The sequence below is a fragment of the Poeciliopsis prolifica genome, unplaced genomic scaffold (assembly GCF_027474105.1).
Source record: "Poeciliopsis prolifica strain line A6 unplaced genomic scaffold, Auburn_PproV2 SCAFFOLD008, whole genome shotgun sequence".
In the NCBI taxonomy this organism is placed as follows: domain Eukaryota; kingdom Metazoa; phylum Chordata; class Actinopteri; order Cyprinodontiformes; family Poeciliidae; genus Poeciliopsis; species Poeciliopsis prolifica.
Genome location: NW_026562383.1, coordinates 11,428,040 through 11,447,826, shown reverse-complemented (window position 1 = coordinate 11,447,826; position 19,787 = coordinate 11,428,040). Strand labels below are relative to the sequence as shown.

The 19,787-nt window shown below is 38.0% G+C and overlaps 3 protein-coding genes across 6 annotated transcripts; all 3 read left to right on the top strand.

Annotated features, from left to right (window-relative positions):
* Positions 1-232: 232 nt before the first annotated feature.
* kif2c (kinesin family member 2C) lies at positions 233-8,649 on the top strand. Of its 4 annotated transcripts, none has more exons than XM_055033840.1 (23): positions 233-251; positions 499-571; positions 662-756; positions 1,749-1,847; positions 2,135-2,183; positions 2,274-2,309; positions 2,751-2,900; positions 3,155-3,274; positions 3,799-3,896; positions 3,978-4,073; positions 4,168-4,222; positions 4,343-4,505; positions 4,749-4,839; positions 4,931-4,994; positions 5,640-5,731; positions 5,807-5,949; positions 6,226-6,439; positions 6,555-6,665; positions 6,775-6,842; positions 7,767-7,842; positions 7,934-8,014; positions 8,087-8,180; positions 8,297-8,649. In XM_055033840.1, the coding sequence occupies exons 2-23, from the start codon at positions 511-513 to the stop codon at positions 8,356-8,358; spliced, it is 2,118 nt and encodes a 705-aa protein (XP_054889815.1). In that variant the 5' UTR covers positions 233-251; positions 499-510; the 3' UTR covers positions 8,359-8,649. The 4 variants fall into 4 exon arrangements, with proteins under 4 accessions (XP_054889815.1, XP_054889813.1, XP_054889816.1 ...); XM_055033838.1 differs by having other exon boundaries at positions 234-302; positions 496-571; XM_055033839.1 differs by having other exon boundaries at positions 251-302.
* A 526-nt stretch (positions 8,650-9,175) lies between these two features.
* On the top strand, positions 9,176-15,207 carry selenot1a (selenoprotein T, 1a). The gene is made up of 6 exons (XM_055033823.1): positions 9,176-9,378; positions 11,130-11,240; positions 12,913-13,039; positions 14,142-14,229; positions 14,436-14,602; positions 14,688-15,207. Exons 1-5 carry the CDS (start codon positions 9,239-9,241, stop codon positions 14,558-14,560), a joined length of 591 nt encoding a protein of 196 aa, XP_054889798.1. The 5' UTR covers positions 9,176-9,238; the 3' UTR covers positions 14,561-14,602; positions 14,688-15,207.
* Positions 15,208-16,561: 1,354 nt separating this feature from the next.
* On the top strand, positions 16,562-18,325 carry LOC129361703 (uncharacterized). The gene is made up of 5 exons (XM_055032723.1): positions 16,562-16,829; positions 17,224-17,361; positions 17,443-17,561; positions 17,722-18,078; positions 18,167-18,325. The coding sequence occupies exons 1-5, from the start codon at positions 16,562-16,564 to the stop codon at positions 18,323-18,325; spliced, it is 1,041 nt and encodes a 346-aa protein (XP_054888698.1).
* Positions 18,326-19,787: the final 1,462 nt, after the last annotated feature.

Genomic DNA, 19,787 nt, shown 5'->3' with positions numbered 1-19,787 from the left:
ATATGTAATGTAATATATAATATATAATATATAATGTAATATATATATTACATTACACAGACGTTACATAATATGTGATTCAAATGAGCACGTTTGTTATTGTGTGTTTTTACGTGCTTTCATTTGAGTAATTCCCAAGGAATCCAGGAAACGGCGCTATATGTATCTCTGACTTTTTATTTTTCAAAATAGCCAAAGAAGAAGAATGCCAGCTACTACGTAATGATATAAGCCAATCAGGCGCCTGGACGGTAGGAAATAACGCTTGTTTGAATCTTTGGCGGTGTCCTGTGTTGTCGGAGGTGAGGGATATTTTCTTTCAGCCAAAGGAGTAATTAATAAATATAAAAGATTATTCGTTTAGTGGCAGGGTATAGAAATGTTTAAAGACGGTTATTTCTTTTAGTTTTACACCGACCACTTCATAGGACCACGAGCTAGCTTATTAGCCCAAACGCTAACGCAGGTTCATTTGACTGTTCCCCCCTTCGACAGCAGAAAGAAACAAAGATGGACACTAATCTTTCCAGACTTTTAACTGGGCTTTCTGTTCAGATCAGTCGCAGTGATGGTGAGTTTGTGTATTTGTTTTTTTACGTGATATATTGTGTGCTAAATCTTAACTGTAAGCTCTTCTTCGGCTTGTTGGTTCGTCATCCAGGTCGAATTCATTCAGCCATCGTTAAATCCGTTGACGCCTTCAAGTCTACGGCAATGGTTGAGTGGCAGGAGAGGAAAATAAGCCGAGGGAAGGAGGTTAGTGATTTCATTTAACAAACGCGTATGTGATGAACTTAATATGAAACCCACACTTTTTAAAGATCAAGCTTAAAGTAACAATTTCAGAATGACTTTTTTGTGTGTTGTTAAAGTGAATGGTAGTTGAAAGACTGGGAAAACAGTCTGAATGTTTTTGAGTTGTTTTTTTTTATTGGACAAATAATTCACAAGATGTTTCTAAAAACATGACAAATAATATTTATTTTTCTTCTTCAAGAAGAAAAATAAATTATCTACATTTGATTTATGATGAATTGCAAACTTTACGTCTTATCTTTCTTGCTATATATGATGCAGTTCAAGAAGTAGAAGTTAAAAAGCAGTCTCGTTTGGTACGCCTGGTAAAATGCATAAAAATCTGTATCACAGTCATATAATGACTTTTATTTGTGTACTTGCACATGGTTTCTTATGGAGAAACCATAAATTAGTGTCTTGGAAAATCACCTCATAAACATCTATATAATATATTGCTTAATACGGTATTATTATTTAATTTAAGATGAAGGCCTCTCCATGTTTTGATCAAAAATACTTTTTTGTAAAAGAAATGTACACCTTTATAAAAGACAAACTATGTTCCACAATTTCTTGATTTTGTCTGTGTGTATATATGCACATCATTTTCTTGTTTGGAGTTGGTAAATAAATGTAAATAAAGGCTGCAGTTCAGTTATTAGGTTCTGTCACATGACTCTTAAGGTCAAGTCACGGTTTTTCCATGTATAAAAAATGTGGCAGCATGTTTCTGAAAACTAAAAAATGTTTGTTGAAAATATTGGGGTTTTTTTCCCCAGTGTGAATTGTGCAAAAAATGACAAGTTATGCTGGGAACAGTTTGAGCAGAAGTTAGGATTTCTGATTTAATGCCACACATTAGTGCAAGTTAACAGAAGAATTAAGCTTTGTGCTGAACAACCATTTTCTTTAAAGACAGTCTGCATTTAAGTTTTTCTTTGGTATTTCAGATTGAGATTAGCGAGTTATGCCATCTAAATCCAGAACTTTTGGACCACGTAAATGCTGCTACCCGAGCTGCTGAACTGCCCTCTGCTGCTCCTGACAAGGCAAGTAATAATTGTGTAATTATTCATATATCTAAAAAAACCCTGCAGAACTAAAATTCTGTTTTGTGCTTTCACTCATATATATATATGCATGTATATAGAATGCAGATAAACATCGGAGTATTAACACAAATACCTTCAAATATGTCCATCTTACTGTTTTAGCCAATATAATTTTGCAGAAAGAGAGAATGCATAAAAAAGTACAAATTCAAAAAGGATAAAGCATGTTTGAACAAAATAAGTAATTCCTAAAAGAAACACTTTTGTCTGTATTTCTTTCACAGAAGTATGAGGGTCGACTTCGCTCATCCCGTATCCCTGCTCCTTCCTCCTGTATGTAACCAATGATCCAGTTTGTCTCTCAGCTCACTTTCAGTAATTTTCACCTAAATTTCTGAATTTAGACTTTGTTTTATCCCAAAGTATCTACTCCATCGGCCCAAAATAACGAGGAGTCAGGTTGGCAACCCTCACTTTTCTTTCTTTAAAGAAAGGAAATGATACAAAAAATCACAATGCGAGGGCTTTCCTCAGTTCTGTTCAGGACTGAATCTCTGCTTTATTTTAGTAAGACATGGGTGTTGTAGGTATGCTGGGCATGCAGTGCAACTTGGAACCAGTTTATTCTCACTATTCTGGGAGGAAAATTGTGTGGTAGAAGCTTGGAAGAACAGAATTAATTGTGGTGACACTAAACACTTTTTTTGTTTTGTGCATCTGAGCCTTTATTCCTTTCATGTTCTGCTCCGTTAGTCACAAATTTTACAGTACAGTTTAAATTGCCATGCTTTAGCGGTGATTACATATTTAGAATATAACAATCTTGATCAGTTAGCTATACACAAAAATTGGCTCATTTAACTTATTGCTTTTTTCCTCTTGGATTTATCTTTCTCTTAGTTGCCTTACGGTCTCAGACACGGCAGACATGTTTGTTCCAGACACCAGCACCTGTGGTGTCACCAGTGGCAACAAGTGTGGCGTCCTCTCAAGGGAAGCCGGAGACAATCTGTCCTGAAATGAACCAATCAGCGCAGCCTACCAGCTCTGGTTAGAAGTGATCCCCTAAAATACCTTTTGTTTGAAAACATTCCATATCTAGACAATTGACTTGTTTCATTGGATATAAAGTTATTGTTTTTAGTGATGTCTACTGGCTCTGTTTTGTATTAGATGTCATTTAGATATTTTTGTGTAATTTGTATTCGTTTTAACTGTATGCTTCCACATTTCAGTGGTTTACTTATTTCAGTGATAAAAACCAAATATCTTTTATAAATTCCATTCTGTCTTTCTTTGTGCAGCACCCCCTTTTCAGCTGCGCAGAGGAAATGAAGCCAAACTACCACAACCGCTGCCTCCTGTTGATGAGTCGGTGAAAGAAAACGAGCCTGACAGAATGCCTTCTCTGCCTTCAGCAAGAGGTCAGTAATTCTTACCCATAAAACTATTAGACGGGTAGGTTATTGTATATAGACCTGTTATATTAAACAGTAAATCAATTAATAGGATATGTTTTGATAAATTAAAAGAAACTCAATAATTTTCATTTGCTTGATTTATCATTTTTCTTTTTTTCTTTTTTTTTCTTTTTAGCTAAAACAATACAGGTATTCAGTCTTGTGATTTGGTCTCCACTATCTTTTTTTGAAAGACAATTTGGCTTACAGAAACTTCGTAATTCATTTTGTTTGTTGCTTCTGCTTTTATTATCTATCTTGGATATTCCAAATGTCTTCTGGTTTCAGTGTTTAAGTATTCATTAGAATTTAAACTAAATTGATATCTGAGGATGTGTTCTTGCATATTTATGCCATTATCACTATTATATTACTTGAAAATAGTCTCAAAGCATTGTTATTGTTTATTGCAATAAGTTCTGCAAAATTCGTATGTAATTGTACATAGACTACTCTGTACAATAAAGTAAAAATGATCTGCATTGCAGGCAGAAGAAAATCTGTGGCTCCTCAGGAAACAAACAAAAGCAACAAAAGGATTTCCAGTGTCATGAAGCCCTTTGACATGCAGCCTAAGAAGGGAAAGGTTGTGGGGGGATTTTTTTTTTTTTAACCAATTTGTTTGTCTAAAGTTAAATATCAAACACTGATTTCCTTTTGGTTTTAGTTTGGAGAGTCATCTCGACCAAATCAGAAGTTCTATGAGATGATCCAGGATTTTAGAGAAACCTTGGAAATAACACCGATAACCACTGCTGACCCGGTGAGTTCTGAGACAGATAGCGTGTTATGTTTGAGGCTGTTTTCTACTTGTATGATTTTTACTCCTTTCCTTAATTGCCGGTTTACTTTCACAGATTGAGTCTCACAAGATTTGTGTGTGTGTTCGCAAACGGCCTCTAAACAAGCAAGGTGTGTTGAAAATGTCCTGTGACACAGTGCCAAATTATTATAATGGAATAAACAGAGGAACCCAAAGTTCATTTTTACTTTTGTGTTGTTGTTTTTTTTTTTTTTGTTTTTTTTTTTTAGAGTTTAACAAGAAGGAGATTGATGTGGTATCGGTTCCTGGCAAAGGTACATTACTAGTCCATGAGCCAAAGCAAAAAGTGGACCTGACCAAGTACTTGGAGAACCAGGTCTTCCACTTCGACTACTCCTTTGATGAGAATTCCACCAACGAACTGGTCTACAAGTAAATATTAAATAATAAATTCAGTTTGTCACCTAAAATAATTTGAAGTCTGTCATTTCAAACTAAAGATTAATTATTTTAGTTTAATGTCATATTTGTTGAACAGTAAATAACATTTTACTTTGCTGTACTTTTGTATATCCATAAGCAATAGTAAGCAAAAGTTTGCAACTTAAGGAAATGTTTATTAAAGTGCTTTTTTTCTTCTTCTAATTCTTGACTTTTTATTGGTTTTGCTTTCAGGTTCACAGCCAAACCTTTGGTGCAGTCCATCTTTCAAGGTTGCATGGCAACTTGCTTTGCCTACGGCCAGACTGGAAGTGGCAAGACCCATGTAAGCCTCCGTGTACCCTACAAGTTTTCAGATTGTGCTTAGGTCAATTTTTCAATTCAGAATGGATTTTTCTTTTTCTAAATCTGCGTAGACCATGGGGGGTGACTTCACAGGAAAGCAGCAGAACAGTGCTAAAGGAATCTATGCCTTAGCAGGTGAAGCTACAATTTATTACTTTCTCTGTGAACAGTTGAATGTAAATTAATTTAAATATGTAGTGTTTTGAAAATGCAGATCAAATAGAAGTGATTTAACTAACCTGATGCAGCATCCTTTTCATTTGCACAACTGGTAAAGATGTGTAGAAGGGCTTACTATAAATTTGTCTTTTATTTGTTGTTGTTGTATTGTCTCACAATGAGAAAAAATCCAACTATTAGCCAGGTTTGTTCTGTCTTCATCAGATGTGTGTGTTCATGTAGAATAAGTGCATCTTATGTGCAGTAAGATGACAGTCAGTAACCCTGGATTGATATAGAGTTGATTACCATATTCAACCGCTGAAGAGCCATCTTCAACATCAGGTCTCTTTAAGAAAGCTCTGATAGATAAATCTGTTTAAAAGCGCAGGGACCATTTCAGAACGACAGAATGTTTAATAGATATGTATTCCTGCATCTTGCATTGTAGAGGGTCTCATGCACTTTATTGGGTCTTGCTTAAGAATATATTGAATTAGAAAAAGAGAGACCTTTACTTGTAAACTGAAAACTTGTGTAAAGGGGGAAAAAATGGTGAGTAAATGTTGAGGATGTCCTGTATTTGGTCTACATTTTTATTAATAATGTTTCATATTTCAGCCCAGGATGTTTTCACCAATCTCAACCACAGGAGGTTTGCTAATCTGGATCTGTGCGTCTACGTGAGCTTCTTCGAGATTTATAACGGCAAAGTAAGAAGGAGCTCTCATGAAGTGCGATTCACTCTGAAATCAGCTTGTTCGAAACGTTTTTCTGTTTCGATTCAGGTGTACGATCTGCTGAACAAGAAGGCCAAGCTGCGTGTCTTAGAGGATGACCGGCAACAGGTTCAGGTGGTGGGACTGGAGGAGGTCTGTGTGTCTTCAGCAGAAGAAGTCATCAAGATTATACAGACAGGAAGTGGATGCAGGTACTTCAGTGCAGTGGTGTGAGATGAGTATCTTCATATAGCAGGAAGTAGGCAGGAATTGTATTTTTTACTCATTTTTAAAATCATTACTCATAATGGCCCACAAGTTGGACTCGATCTCTGCAAATGCAGCCTTTAAGTTGTGGAGATTGGAGCAAGTTCTGACTAGATTTTTTTTTGTATGAATGGCCAATAAATATTGCTAATTTGACACTCATCTTTATGTGTCTTGTAATAAAACTAATGCAAGTTGTTCCTCTACGTCTACCTGTTCAGAACATCAGGGCAGACCTCAGCCAACACAAACTCCTCCCGCTCCCACGCCATCCTCCAGATTGTCCTGCGGTGCAATAATCGTGCTGCCACTTTGCACGGCAAATTCTCATTGGTCGATTTGGCGGGAAACGAGCGTGGCACCGACGTCAGCAGCAACGATCGCAGCACTCTGGTGGAGACGTCTGAGATCAACCGCAGCCTGTTGGCTCTCAAGGTGAAAAGCATGAAAGGCGCTCGTCCTGCAGAAAGAACTTTTAGGATCAGATAAACTTTGGAAAAAATTCTTCAGGTGGAGCAACATTAAAGCTTCTCTCATGTGTGTCTTGTAGGAGTGTATTCGCTCTCTCGGGAAGAACAGTGATCACATTCCTTTTCGGATGAGTACATTGACCAAAGTTCTCAGGGATTCCTTCATTGGAGAAAAGTCCAGAACCTGCATGGTATGGAGACTCTCCTAACCTCCTCCTGTTGTCTTCGTGTTAATCTTGGTTTGTGTACACGTTTTTGTTTTCTGAAATTAACATGTTTATATTCCACCCTCCATTTCAGATTGCCATGGTGTCTCCAGGCATGGCCTCATGCGAATACACAATGAATACTCTTCGCTACGCAGACAGGTAAAGAGAGTGTGATGCGTCCTTATAATGGAGTATGGAATCAGAATTCCTGACGAATGCTCAGAAAGAAGTTTTATGCTTTAGCAAAAATAAATCATATGTAATCCAGAAAGATTTGGAATTTGATTTCTAGTATTTTTCTGGACATACACGGATAAAAGTGAAGACGAGGGGAAAACTGCATTTTCCGAGTTCATTGTCTATTCAATAGTCTAAATGTCTTCTGCATCTTTTCTTATTGGTATACTTCCTTTTCCTGTGTCCCTCCTTTCTTAATGATATAATTACTTGACTTTCATCCCTTACTATTTACCCATCTTTCTTGTCCGTCTCTCATTCTTTCCTTGTCTTACTTCCCCTCCCAGGTTCCTAATTTTTTCTGATACCACATGTAAACCTTGCCCACAGTACACATGCATGCCATACATTTTAAGTGAATGTATTTCAGAAGGACTGAGATGTTTGTCACTCTTCAAAATGGCACAATAATTTACATAGCTACATCTTTGTAATTGTTTGGTTTTAGGAGTGACAAAAAAAAAATCTAGCTTTTTTTGTTGTTTGTAAAGCTGAACTTCATAAAGCACTATCCAAAAACAAGCCATTCTGAGTTATTCTTAAACAGTGATATATTCTTATTTTATAACTTCATCTCAAAAGTAGATGAAATCTTTTTTTTTTTCTCAAAAAGTTTAATCTAAAATCTTTACTAAATTAGTTTTGTGCCAAATATGTCTTGTTTTTGCTTTTTTTAATCAAAATCAGACCATCCTTCAAGAGAAGTGACTCCCTATTGCCAGTTGCCATTTCAAACTGCTGACTAACAACTTGCTTTTTGTCATGACGTTTTAGTCGTCCTTTTAATAAAAACTCTTGTCAACATCTGATCTATTATAACTTGAAACATTTCTGTTTCTTTGGCAGAGTGAAGGAGCTGAATGCCAACTCCAAAGTTACAGCACAGAAGGGGAAGGAGCCAACAAACAGTTCTTCAGAAGAGGTGCGTTGCATCGCAATACCCAAAATCCTGAACTAAATGACTTTTTCAAACGTATTTATGATCTGTTTTTATTTATTTATTTTTTTAACAGGATTCTTCAGTTGATGTCAGCGTGCTGGACATCATATCTCAGGTTACAGAGTTGGAAGAAAAAGTCTATGGAGAGCTAAAGGTAGTTTTTATTTATTTATTTATTTTATTTTTTAAGAAAAATGTATTTATATTTTTATGTTTTGTTCTTCAGAGAGCAAATGAAGTTGTTAAGGAAATGGACAAAATCTCATACAACATTGAGGAAGGGCTTCCTGAGCTGGTGGATTACTCCAGGAAGTTATTGGGTTTGTACAGTATTTGACTTATCTTTTTCTAATTAGGTTGTTTTTCCAGTATTGTTTTTTTTTAAATGATTACCAATGACCACATTTGAAGTGCGTACATTTGTTTGTGTTTGCAGACTCAGTTCTGGCTCTGCAGTCTGCTGTGGCAAAGGAGAGCATGGCCAGGCTGAACCTCTGAAAAGCCAGATATTCCTGTAGAGATAAATTGTTTTTTTTTTCTGTTGTTTTTATTGTAATGCATATTTTGTTGAATAAAATGCAACACTAACATTAAAAAGAGAGAAAAAAAATATAATGGCATGGTTTTAGAAAATCCAGAATTTGCACACTTATGACACTGTTTGCTGACAACAGCAGTGTCAGAAAACAAAGTGCAGCTCTTACACGTTATTCAAACTACAGCAAACACATTAGAATTTATTCTGCAGAATATTAAATAAAAAGCTTGTTTTTCTCACTAAAAAACTGATATCTGTAAATATTTTTGAATTAAAGTAAGATATCTTCCCATTGGCTTTTCTGTGAATAATTTGGATTTTGGCTTGTCACTGTCTTTCAGGATGAAATTAAATGAAGCCACTTTAAAGTAAATGGTATGAAAAAGAGACATCCTTAAAAGAATGAACCAGCGGTAGGGTCAAGAAACTACCGCTCATATAAGCTCATGTGACCAAGTCATACTGAAAAGTTTTATTTCATTTTAACATTTTCAGCTGTTGCAAGGCCATTATTAAGTCTTCCAAAGGTGAGGATTATTCTGAAGATAAGTGTTAAATTAAGGGTGTTTGAGAGCTCACAAGATAAACGCAATCCACATCTAATAAATCTTAAGCTAAAATCACGAATACTTTAAAAGTAAGCGTCCATGTCACCATTGCAGAGCACTCAGGACTCGTTGAAAGGTGAAGTTCCACAACCAGACCGGTAGGGGGTGCTTTATGCGTCCTGACCACCCGAATGCATGTCGCAAGTAAGAAGCAAAGGCGGGGTTTAAGCAGTAGGGGGAAAAAAAAAGATTCCAGATTAACGCCGAGCAGAGGTAAGCAACCGTGGACCGTATGGCCATGAAGTGGTTGCGCTTTTCGCTCCTCGTTTTGGGAGTTTTCTCGCTGTGCTGCTCCACGGCTGGCGACAACAGCGGCATAAAGAAGATGAAGATGCAATTTGCTACGGGACCTCTGCTTAAGTTTCAGATCTGGTAAGCAGACGACGAGAAAAGAAATCTGGCGAGTCATTGCAAGCTAGCTAAAAAGAAACCAGCTAACATCGCTGTAAAGGCAAATAAGATATCAGTTAGTTTGTGTGCAGGTGAAAAAGCGTTTATGAGTACCTACCGTTTATGAGTACCTAAGTAGAGCGTCCGCTCCCGTGTGTTCTTACAGAAACGCCCAAACAAAATTTGTGGAAGTAAAATATTTTTACAGCTCCCGCAAACATCAGAAACATGGCTCCACTTCCGCAGTGAAACATGTTAAATCCTCTAAGAGCCGCCCTAGTGTCTGTGGATTAGGCAAACATGTTTTACGTAAGGTACAGACTTCATTCCGAAGGTGAGCGATATAAAATTTCTCATTGAACCGAAGACGGCCAAAACAAGTCTCTGTGCCGCTAAATAAAAGATTAACAAGCAGCAGTGTTGATTTATGAACACAATGGAAATTAGACCCAAGAAACATTTCCTAGTTCAACTTGGTTCATTTGTAAAGCAAGTTAACTTTGGTTACCAACATCTTCACCACTAAAATATTAAATCTTTTACAATTTTTTTTTAAAATCCATCTTTCTGTCATTTTCTGTACAGACTATGCTAATATAATTAAACAGAGATTAAATATTATGAATAATGCAACAAATCCATCATGACTATCAAGAAAGTTTTGTAGTGTGGTTTCCGCTTTATTTTTGTTCAGCTAAATTCACATTGTACTTCTGACAGTGCATTGTATCACGAGAAAAGATACTATGCAGGTCTGTCTGATGAAACTTCATTTCTCAGTAAAGCTGCTTGTATGAAAACATCACAAGGGGAAAAAAACAAGAAGTTAGAAGAACTGACTATTGATTTGCATTATTTATACAGTGTTATACTTGGACACACAACTTCACCTGGTAGGTGTTTTCACTATTTTTATATATATATAAATGAAAATATATATATCCGGCACATCAAGCTGGAATAATGACGCATAAAATACCTGATTTGTTCTTTAAATGAGCAAATATGACGGGAGTTGGTGCCACTGTTCAGAACAACTCATCACTTAGAAAGTTTTCACAAGCAGAGAAAATGTGTTTTTAATGAATTTCAGATTATGATTTTTGACGGTCTTGATGAGTCCAAGCAAACCCTCGACTGCATTGCATACATTCTTAATAATAGAAACGACATGCAACAAGTTAAGCAAAGATTAACTTAAGATTACTTTCAAAACCGAGTGGAGGAAGGTTATGCAGAGAGAGCAACATCCGTGTATTTGAATTGGGGGGGAATAAAATGTGCACACTGGTGCGACTCCAGGTGAATAAAATATTCAGATTCCACGGATGTTCAGAAATAAAAACTCACTGCAGTTAAATAAATATCTGACTGCAGACAGTAAAACATGTCTGAACACTGTTGTACTTGAGCATTGTTCTTCTCTGTCATTGTTCATTTATTTGTCAAAAAGGGCCATTTATTTAAATGACTGAATTTCTGGAAGATTAGGAAGGAAATCAGTTGTTGGTGCCAGTAACTCAGGAACATGTGAAATGTGCCTTAGACTCCACAATACTTTTGGAAGAAAAGAGAAAATCTTTTTAAAATATTCAGCTGCTAAGGACTAAAAAAAACAATTTTCTTGTCTGCAATACAGTACTGTTTTCCAGGAAATGCTGATAACTATGTTGTTTTGGCTACTTAAATTCTGTTTTTCCAGTTGTACAACTTGTTCTGCTTTCCTTCTGCAGCATTTCCTGAGGGTACAAGCGGGTGTTTGAGGAGTACACGCAGGCCTTGTACCAGCGGTACCCAGACATCCGCATTGAAGGGGAGAACTACCTTCCTATACCCATCTATCGGTAAGGGACAGCCATTGTCTAGCGGCTTACACGTGGATTAAGTCCAGCCCAGGATCAGGCATAAATTGTTTAACAAACTGAAGCTCCCTTGCATACTCATTTGCTATTATCACATGTAACAGATGGCTAAATATCATTGGTTGTAGATTTGGTTAGGACCTGGAATGTGTTTTTTTTATCATTTTTAATCATCAGCTGGTGTCAGGATGCAGTGCCCTGCCTTTTCTGATTTCAGCTGATTAGCAGGTGCCTCAATAAATGAGAAAGCAATGAAATGTAGATGTATTAATTCTGTTTAAGCAGTGAACTTTATTTATTATGTAGATTGTGATGTACTCTAAAGTATATGTACTCAGTATTTGTTTGGCAATTCAATGAATTACCACTGTGACCTAGAGGTTTTCAGGCTGTGGCATCGAATGTATGTGATGGGTCTATTTGTTTTACATTTTGGATTAAACTATTAAAGTTAATGAACTAATGAATAATTAATTTGTTTTGGCTAATTTGTGCTCGATCTTCACTGGCTGAATCTTTAATACTGACCAATAGATTTTTATTGTTTCTTTTGCTTGCTTCACAAAGTTTCTCTCATTTCAAGAAATACATCGGAAGAAACAAAGGCAGTCTCTGTGAAACCTCGGTCCCATTAGACTTGCACTATATTTGCACTGATGGGAGGCTGGTTTTATGCTGCCTCTGATGTACAGTCCAGCAGGGAGTGTTACCGAGACTCCTGGGTCTTCATCTGGTTGACTTAATGAGCACACAAGAGATTGGCTACATGTACAAGAGGCGACTCTCCTAAATATCTTACCACATGCTTCAAATGCTCCAGACATCATTTCTTTGAATTCTTTTGAAGTTTTTCACTTGCATATGTCACAGCAAGAAAAGGATAATCCTTCAGATAGGTTTTTGTTTTACCAGTTCTGATTTTAAATGTTAGAAGCTGCACAGATTGTAGAGTCCAGGATTGGTTATGCTCAGATCTTAAGCTTCTCATAGCTATAAATGAACCCTTTTATTCTTTAGAGTTTGGTCAACTAGAAAACATGCCTTTACTCATTTACTATACAAAGTGAAATGTTTTTTTGCTCCGATTTCTTAAACTTAAAAGTCCTTCAAGTTGCTTTTATTGAGGCATTTACACACACAAAAAAAACATTTTTATATTTTATTCAGACATGATTACTGCTTTTCCTTTTGTCTGCCCCACACCTAAAAAATAGAAAATGCCTGGAGTTATCAATCATGGAAGATATGCTGGCAACACATTCCAGCACAGAATGACATGAGGTAATGATCCATGCGGTTTACTCATAAAACGCTGTAACAGAGCTCTTGCATATGGTGTAGAGGAATACTTGCACAGAGTTCAGGGCTTCCAGCACATGGCTGTGGTCCAAGTAGGACTTCCAGTGGTTGATGTCGCGACACCAAACATCAGCAACATCAAGAAAAGAACACGTTCAAATGGAAAATAGGAAAGTTTGAGTAACTTTCAGTTCACCCACCCCTCAATGATGTAAATGAATAAATGATAGAGAGACTGTCCACATGTAGGACAGACATGTTGCCCGTATAACCTCATTGTTCAGGCTTTGGATAGAACATCATCACAGTGTGCGTTGAGTTCTGCTTCTGATGAGATCATATCTTATTTCCACAGACATGTTGCGTCCTTCCTGTCTATGTTCAAACTGCTGGTGATCGGACTGATCATAATTGGCAGGGACCCATTTGCTCTCTTTGGTGTTCAAGCCCCAGGAATCTGGGAGTGGGGCCAGCAAAATAAGGTGAGGATTTCTGTTTCACTTTAAAATCACAGCTGCTGTTTGATTCAGCTGCACTGTTGTTGTTTGTTGATGTTGTTTTTTTGCACTACTACAGAAATCATTTGGGTTGTATTTAGAATTGGAGAAAAATGGCGTCAAGGTGTAGATATGCACTTGTAAGAAAGCCATAGGTCCCATGATTTCATTTTATGCTCTAGCAGAGCTCTGCATGTTTTCAAAGTTCAGTATTGCTTAGATTGAGTTCCCCAGGGTCATTGATATTCCCATCAGAGTGTGGCATCACAATATTCTGTTGTTAGGTTTCCTGGCAATATGCAATAAAAATGTAAGTTTGATAGGGACAGTGTTTTAATTATTGCATCAAACATAGATATAGAAAAACATATAAAAAATCTGCTTTGACCAGATACTAATAAATCAGAGGTCAGCTTCACTGATGACACTAAATGCTCTAATGCAATCAAGAAAGTGTTTTGTGAAGGAAGGTGTCACTCTGTTGGACATGAACAAATCAGTCCAAATCTGATGAAACAGTATAAAAAGAAGCTTATTTTATTCCATCGATTTATCAAGCTTTCTGAATGAACAAATCCACTGATTTGTTCCTCTGACTTTGTCTGCCTGTTTTTCCAATCTATGTCTGACATGAAGATATTTATTTGTTCTTTTGTTACATTTCAGTTTTCTGTCCATAATACTTATCAATACTTTTCAAATAAATGATAATCCTTCAGTTTGTCCATCTGGTTTGTGTCAGTCATCCATCTGTTGGCCTTCCTGTTTCTCTTCCTTCCTCTGGTCTCCTGTTTTGAGGGTTATGTATTCAATGCTCAACTCTTGTAAGGATTTCATTAATTTATTGAAACTTTTGGCATTTATACTTCTTTACAATGGGATGAAGAGGACTTAATACTTTGAAGAGGTATTAAGGGTTAGGGACTCTGCATTATTCAACATGCAGATTGATTTTTTTTTTTTTTAACAAGAATGAAATGCTTACATTTTAATTTCTTGTGGATTTTCTCTATTGGCTGCAGGGTCAAAACGAACATGGTACCTCTTTTGCTCAGATTTTTCACCCAGGTTTTGTTGTTCTTGTCAGATATATGCCTGCATGATGGTGTTCTTCTTCAGTAATATGATTGAAAACCAGCTAATGTCAACAGGAGCGTTTGAAATCACATTAAACGGTGAGCATTTCCTTTCCAGCATGGCTTCAGAGAATAAACCTAATTTCTTGTTTGACTGTGTGACGTCAACAGCCGTTTATTGGTGAAAATGCAGTATTATGTTTGACATGTGGAGCTACATGTAACCAACATTTGTTACTTGTTATTGTGCAACTGCTCCAAGTATAAGAAAAAATTCAGCCACATTCAAAGTCTTGTTTTTATAGACGTGCCAGTGTGGTCGAAACTAGAGTCGGGTCACCTCCCCTCCATGCAGCAACTCGTGCAAATCCTGGACAACGAGATGAAGATGAACGTCCACATGAACACAAGAACGCATCACCACTCCTAACCCTACTTTTCAAATCCTGGCTGGAGCTGAAAGCCCCTCCTTGTACGTTTCTCCTGAACTTCTTTTATTTCAGGTCAATTTTGACGAGGTGAAATGCCTAACCCACAGCGACTCTTCCTGTCTCCAGGTTCGAGGTGGGCTTCTCTCTGAGCTGTGAAGTGATGTTTATGAAGGTCTGCGCTGAAGGCAGGAGGACTGCTGGCACAGACTGGATGCCCCCATCACTCTTCACCGCGCTCCGCAGAGACGTCCTGCCCCTGACGCCAGAGCGGGATCCATGGCGACAGTTTAGGCTGTTCTGTTATGTTCTTGTGTTATCCATACTACTGCTGATTTCATCCAGGCAATTAGTAATCCACTGAGAGGAGATTTAACATCAATTATTGTAGTCTTTAACCTGTTTCATATAATTGGCTTTTGTGAATGGGAAAAAAAAAATGTTATTTGTACCAATGAGCCATATGTAGAATTCTAAGTATACCTGTCAGAGACGTAGGTAACCGTATCAAAAATAAACCAATTAAGATCTGTAATAATTGTTGTGAAAATACCATTAAGACCATGTCTTGGAAATATTTCTGAATAATTTTTATATTTACATATGTTGGAGGAAGCAATGAATATTAATAAAACATTGTAACAATTTCTGTGTGATGCTGGGTTTAAAGTGTTTCCATTTATGATGGATTTAAAAAGACCAATTTAATTTATCTCACTTTTGTAGGTTGATTATATTTTCCCTTTTCTGGATCTGCCTGCCTAAATGTTGAAACAAAAAGGAGGAAAGATTAACATCTAAATGTTTTTTTATTATTGTTATTATAAAACTTTAAGCCTGTTTCTGGAATAATTTAAATAAATTGTGATTGAGAGAAAAGTTGAGGGGTCAGGTCAATTCCACCGTATTTGAATCTTGTAAGGAGATGCTGGCATGAACTTAACCATTGGTATTTTTCTGCAAGTCAGAATTTATTAAATCAATTTCTATATGCATTTGTCAATGTGTAATCACACTGATACTGTTATTGATACGTCCTGATCTTTCGGTGAACCATCTGTGGTTTACAGATGAAAGCGGTCTGATCTCCCTTGTGCTCATATCAATGTGGTTATGATGTATTTGGGTTCTCTTTTGATTAGACTAGGCAAATCAAGTTAGATATCAAGATCTAAAGGTTCAGGGAGCCCCATGTATGGTAAAAAAAAAAATCAGTCCTGGAGAGTTGGAAGACTATGTTATAGCTATTGCATTAGATAACCTGAAAAATTGTGAGGAATTGGCAAAAATGCAATGATAAATTATGAACCATATTCAGATTATTGAATATGAATCACATTCTGTAGATGTTGTCTCTGACACCAGAGCTGGATTCATGCTTGAATCTGATTGGCATGGGCTTTACTTAGCAGAGGCTTATTAAGCTGCACTGATTTAGTTCATGGATGGGTGTGCTGCACAGAACATGGACATTCTTTTCAGTAGATGTCCATTGCTTGATCACAAAATATAATATCATAGTGTCCTGGGAAGGTGAACGTTGTGCACCGCAGCTTTGAGCCAAAATGTCCAGACAACACCTGAACTATACCACTGTGTAATAAATCTGCAGGAGTTTCAAAGGTATTCTAGTTCACTGGGATCTGACCTTCACACATTAGCAATCTTTAAGGCAGCCATGTCTGAAGCTTTGTCACTGACAGTCATCTCTTCATCTCCACCAACTTCCAGAAGTCTCAGAGCAGCAGCATGACGATTGTGGAGAAACTTTTATTTTAATAGAAATATTTTGGAAGTATTCCTGCTGGACTGGAGTTCATTTTCTGGCCTCGTCACCTTCCTCTGCTAAGCTGTAAACTATTCGGCTAATCACAGTGCAACAGGTCTCGCGACATTTCAATGAACGCTGCAACACCTGCCGCGCGGGGTTTAAGTGGCCAATTAATTAAGGGTTAAATAGCAGGTGACAGTTCTGCTGCCCAATAGTTAGGCAGCGGAAAACAATGGGTTTGGGACGGAAGGCCCGTTCCCCAGTCTGCTTGGTGGCGGCTGTTTTTCTAATATATTATATGGCGCCGCTTGCGGACTGCCTTCGACTGAGGAAAGCTCAGAGACCAGCAGCGAAGAGAGAGGATGTTCATTCTCCCACCGCTACTGTCCAAGAAGGAAAAATTGTGCTTGGGAACGTTTTGGAGAGCTCGGATATCGACAGAAAGTCGTCATCTAATGAGTCACTGGATGACGAATCAAATCATCAGGCAGACTTCGCAGGTATGAGCTAAAAGTGTTAATGCTGCTGCTCTAGTGTGGAGTACATTTGAGAAGCAGAGAATTCGTGTAAGAGTAATTTGAAAGATTTGTATCGTCTTTGTTTAGTAAAGGACTTTATGGTGAGGCTAAATAATGAGTTGTACGTAATACCGTGAAACATTAGTTGACAATACATGATGCACTTAAATTAACCAATAGGCACTTTGTATGTTCCCCTCGAATGGCTCAATATCTCAAACTCATGCGCTTAAACCAGGCCAACCACAGTAGTTTGCTACACTTACTTAATGAGCCACTACACTTGTCGGGACCTCAGGTCTTAGAGGACCATAACTGTATCCTCTATGCTTCAAAAACAAGTGGGGCTAATTTGAGTCTTCCTTTGATGTTATAGGTTGGACCCAGGAGGCTGATGTGGATGAAGCCAACAGGGAGTTATGGGAACACTTGGGGGCGTATCTGCATTGTTATGATGACCACATGAAGTTCAGGTCACTTGGAACAGAGGCTTCACAACTTTCAGTGGTGCAAGGTAGTAGTTTTTTTTTTGTTTTTGTTTTTTTAATATATGAAAATAGGACTGCATACTGATGTAACTTCTCTTCCCCTACAGCAAATGAACCTCCAATACCTCTGTCCATGGTTCCTCCTAAATGTGGCTACAGGATATATGGATCCTCAATAACATTCATTCTGATTGTTCCATTTGAAGGTTGCAACATTATTCAGCAGGTACCTCAACCCGTTAAACGTGACGGGGATTCACAGCTTGCTATAGTTTGCTTATACCACTATAAAGGGCCAACCTCAAACTCGTTTAATGCAGATACTGCTAAATGCAAACAGGAGTAAAGTAGCACTGCCTGAACTAATAGTCTGTCTTGCTTTCCAGGGTGGAAATCACATACTCCCTCTACTCTGGCAAGGCCAGCCACTGTCCCTGCTGTGTCCTGAACATAGGGGGCCTGTGGTTCCTCTGATGGGCCGTGTGGTTCCTCCCGTGGTTCCTCCGATGGGGCCTGTGGTTCCTCTGGTGAGGCCCCCCGTGGTGGTTCCTCCGGTGAGGCCCCCCGTGGTGGTTCCTCCGGTGAGGCCCCCCGTGGTGGTTCCTCCGGTGAAGCCCCCCGTGGTGGTTCCTCCGGTGAGGCCCCCCGTGGTGGTTCCTCCGGTGAGGCCCCCCGTGGTGGTTCCTCCGGTGAGGCCCCCCGTGGTGGTTCCTCCGGTGAAGCCCCCCGTGGTGGTTCCTCCGGTGAGGCCTTTGGACTTCTATTATTTTCAAGCACCAGATCTTGTTCAAAGCTTCCCCTTCTACCCTTTCCCTCATCCACCTCCAACAGATCCTCCTCCCACTGAAGAGCCAGAAGTCTTTTATCCCCACATTCCTTTTAATCCAGAATTCCTTTGGCCGTACTGGCCTCAGCTTCCAGAATTTCCTCCTGTCTTTCCTTGTCCTCAAGGAAAATGTCCAGTGCCTGGACAAAATATTCCCTGCATAATACAAGATCCTGCAACTACCCAGACTCCTCCTGATTCTCCTACAAAGTGGTATCCTATCATCTGCCTACCTCTTCTTCCAAATGAGCAACATTTTCAAGATGCGTTTTATCAAGGTTAGCTTTGAAAAGTTGAAATGAATGTTTAAAATAAAAGGGAGTGATGTCTTTGGTTGCAGATTCTACAATGTGTACGTTCATTTTCCCTACAGGGTTTTTTCCAGATTGAAATGAAAACTTAAGTCCATGTATGACATGGGTCAAGTTGGACACTTTAGTTGAGGTGAAAAGAGTATAGTCTATGGAAATTTAATATTCAGACTACAATTGGTTACAACTTTGCCAAAAGTAAAGCTTAAAACCTTGATGATGTCCAACCACTTGGTGGAATTGAAAGAGTGGGATAGTGGGCACCCAGTCAAATTATAAATTACTTCCATATAGCGTTTTAAGTAACTGACAGTGCTGCACCCATCATAGCTGGTGGTGCTCAGAGGGCTCAGTAGTGCAGGTGCATGGCAGCCTTGCCACTGGGTTGTAGCCCATCTACAGGCCAGTAATTTGCCACCATCAGTATGTCGACGTGTTCACATACTGTGTTCACTGCTTATGTGTCCTCTGGACTTGATAAAGTAAAATGATAAAAGCCATTTATCATTTTGAAGGGTTTATCTTTTAAATATGCAAGAGGTCAACAATGGTTACCTTTACAAAGGGACATACTCTAAATGGAGTGTCATTTCTGATTTAATTAATTTTTTTCCCTCCTAGACTTCCAATAGATTTATAGTGACTTTGGACTTTTATGGATATTGGCACATTTTGCTATCTAGTATGAAACTTATTTTAAAAGTATATATTACCTTGCTTGCTTTTGATAGCTTTCTTTTGTTTAGTACTTCTCTTTAAAACTAAATGTAGTTTATTCAGCTTTTATTCTAACTGCACTTAGTCATCCACTAGAGGGAAGCAGAGGGCAAATTGTAAAGTTGGTATGTGCCAGATTGGGCACAGTTCAAAGATTTTTTTTTAGACCTAGTAACACTGTAAATGTTCACATTTTGAAAGAAATATCCAGAACTACCTCTTTCCTCTGTAAGACACTCATAACTGTCTCAAAAGTTAACATATGATGCTGATAGATTACAATGTGTCAGTGCTCTGAAATGTAAATAAACTTAACTGATTACCTCTATTACAAAGGTGTTGATTTTTTACCTATTTTCCTTCACTGAAGACCAGATGCTCAAAATACTCCAGTCTTCTTAGGCCTAGCCTATCATTGCTTTACAAACATTTTCCAAATCTGTCAGATTGTAGAAATATCTGTCTACGGTCCTCTTTCGTTTACACAGACAAAGCACACTGTTCCATCTGCAGAAACACAAACTAAGATCATGACACTGCTACAACCACGTTTCAATCTAAGTGCAGTTCCATCTTTTTGTGATGTTACCCAAGCAGA

Excerpts from the sequence above, each read along its gene's own strand:
- kif2c (XM_055033840.1), top strand. The coding sequence starts at position 511 with ATGGACACTAATCTTTCCAGACTTTTAACTGGGCTTTCTGTTCAGATC. Across the intron at positions 4,074-4,167 it reads CGATAACCACTGCTGACCCG|ATTGAGTCTCACAAGATTTG; the intron begins GTGAGTTCTGAG and ends TTACTTTCACAG. Across the intron at positions 7,843-7,933 it reads CAAACAGTTCTTCAGAAGAG|GATTCTTCAGTTGATGTCAG; the intron begins GTGCGTTGCATC and ends TTTTTTTAACAG.
- LOC129361703 (XM_055032723.1), top strand. The coding sequence starts at position 16,562 with ATGGGTTTGGGACGGAAGGCCCGTTCCCCAGTCTGCTTGGTGGCGGCT. Across the intron at positions 16,830-17,223 it reads TCATCAGGCAGACTTCGCAG|GTTGGACCCAGGAGGCTGAT; the intron begins GTATGAGCTAAA and ends TTGATGTTATAG. Across the intron at positions 17,362-17,442 it reads ACAACTTTCAGTGGTGCAAG|CAAATGAACCTCCAATACCT; the intron begins GTAGTAGTTTTT and ends CTTCCCCTACAG.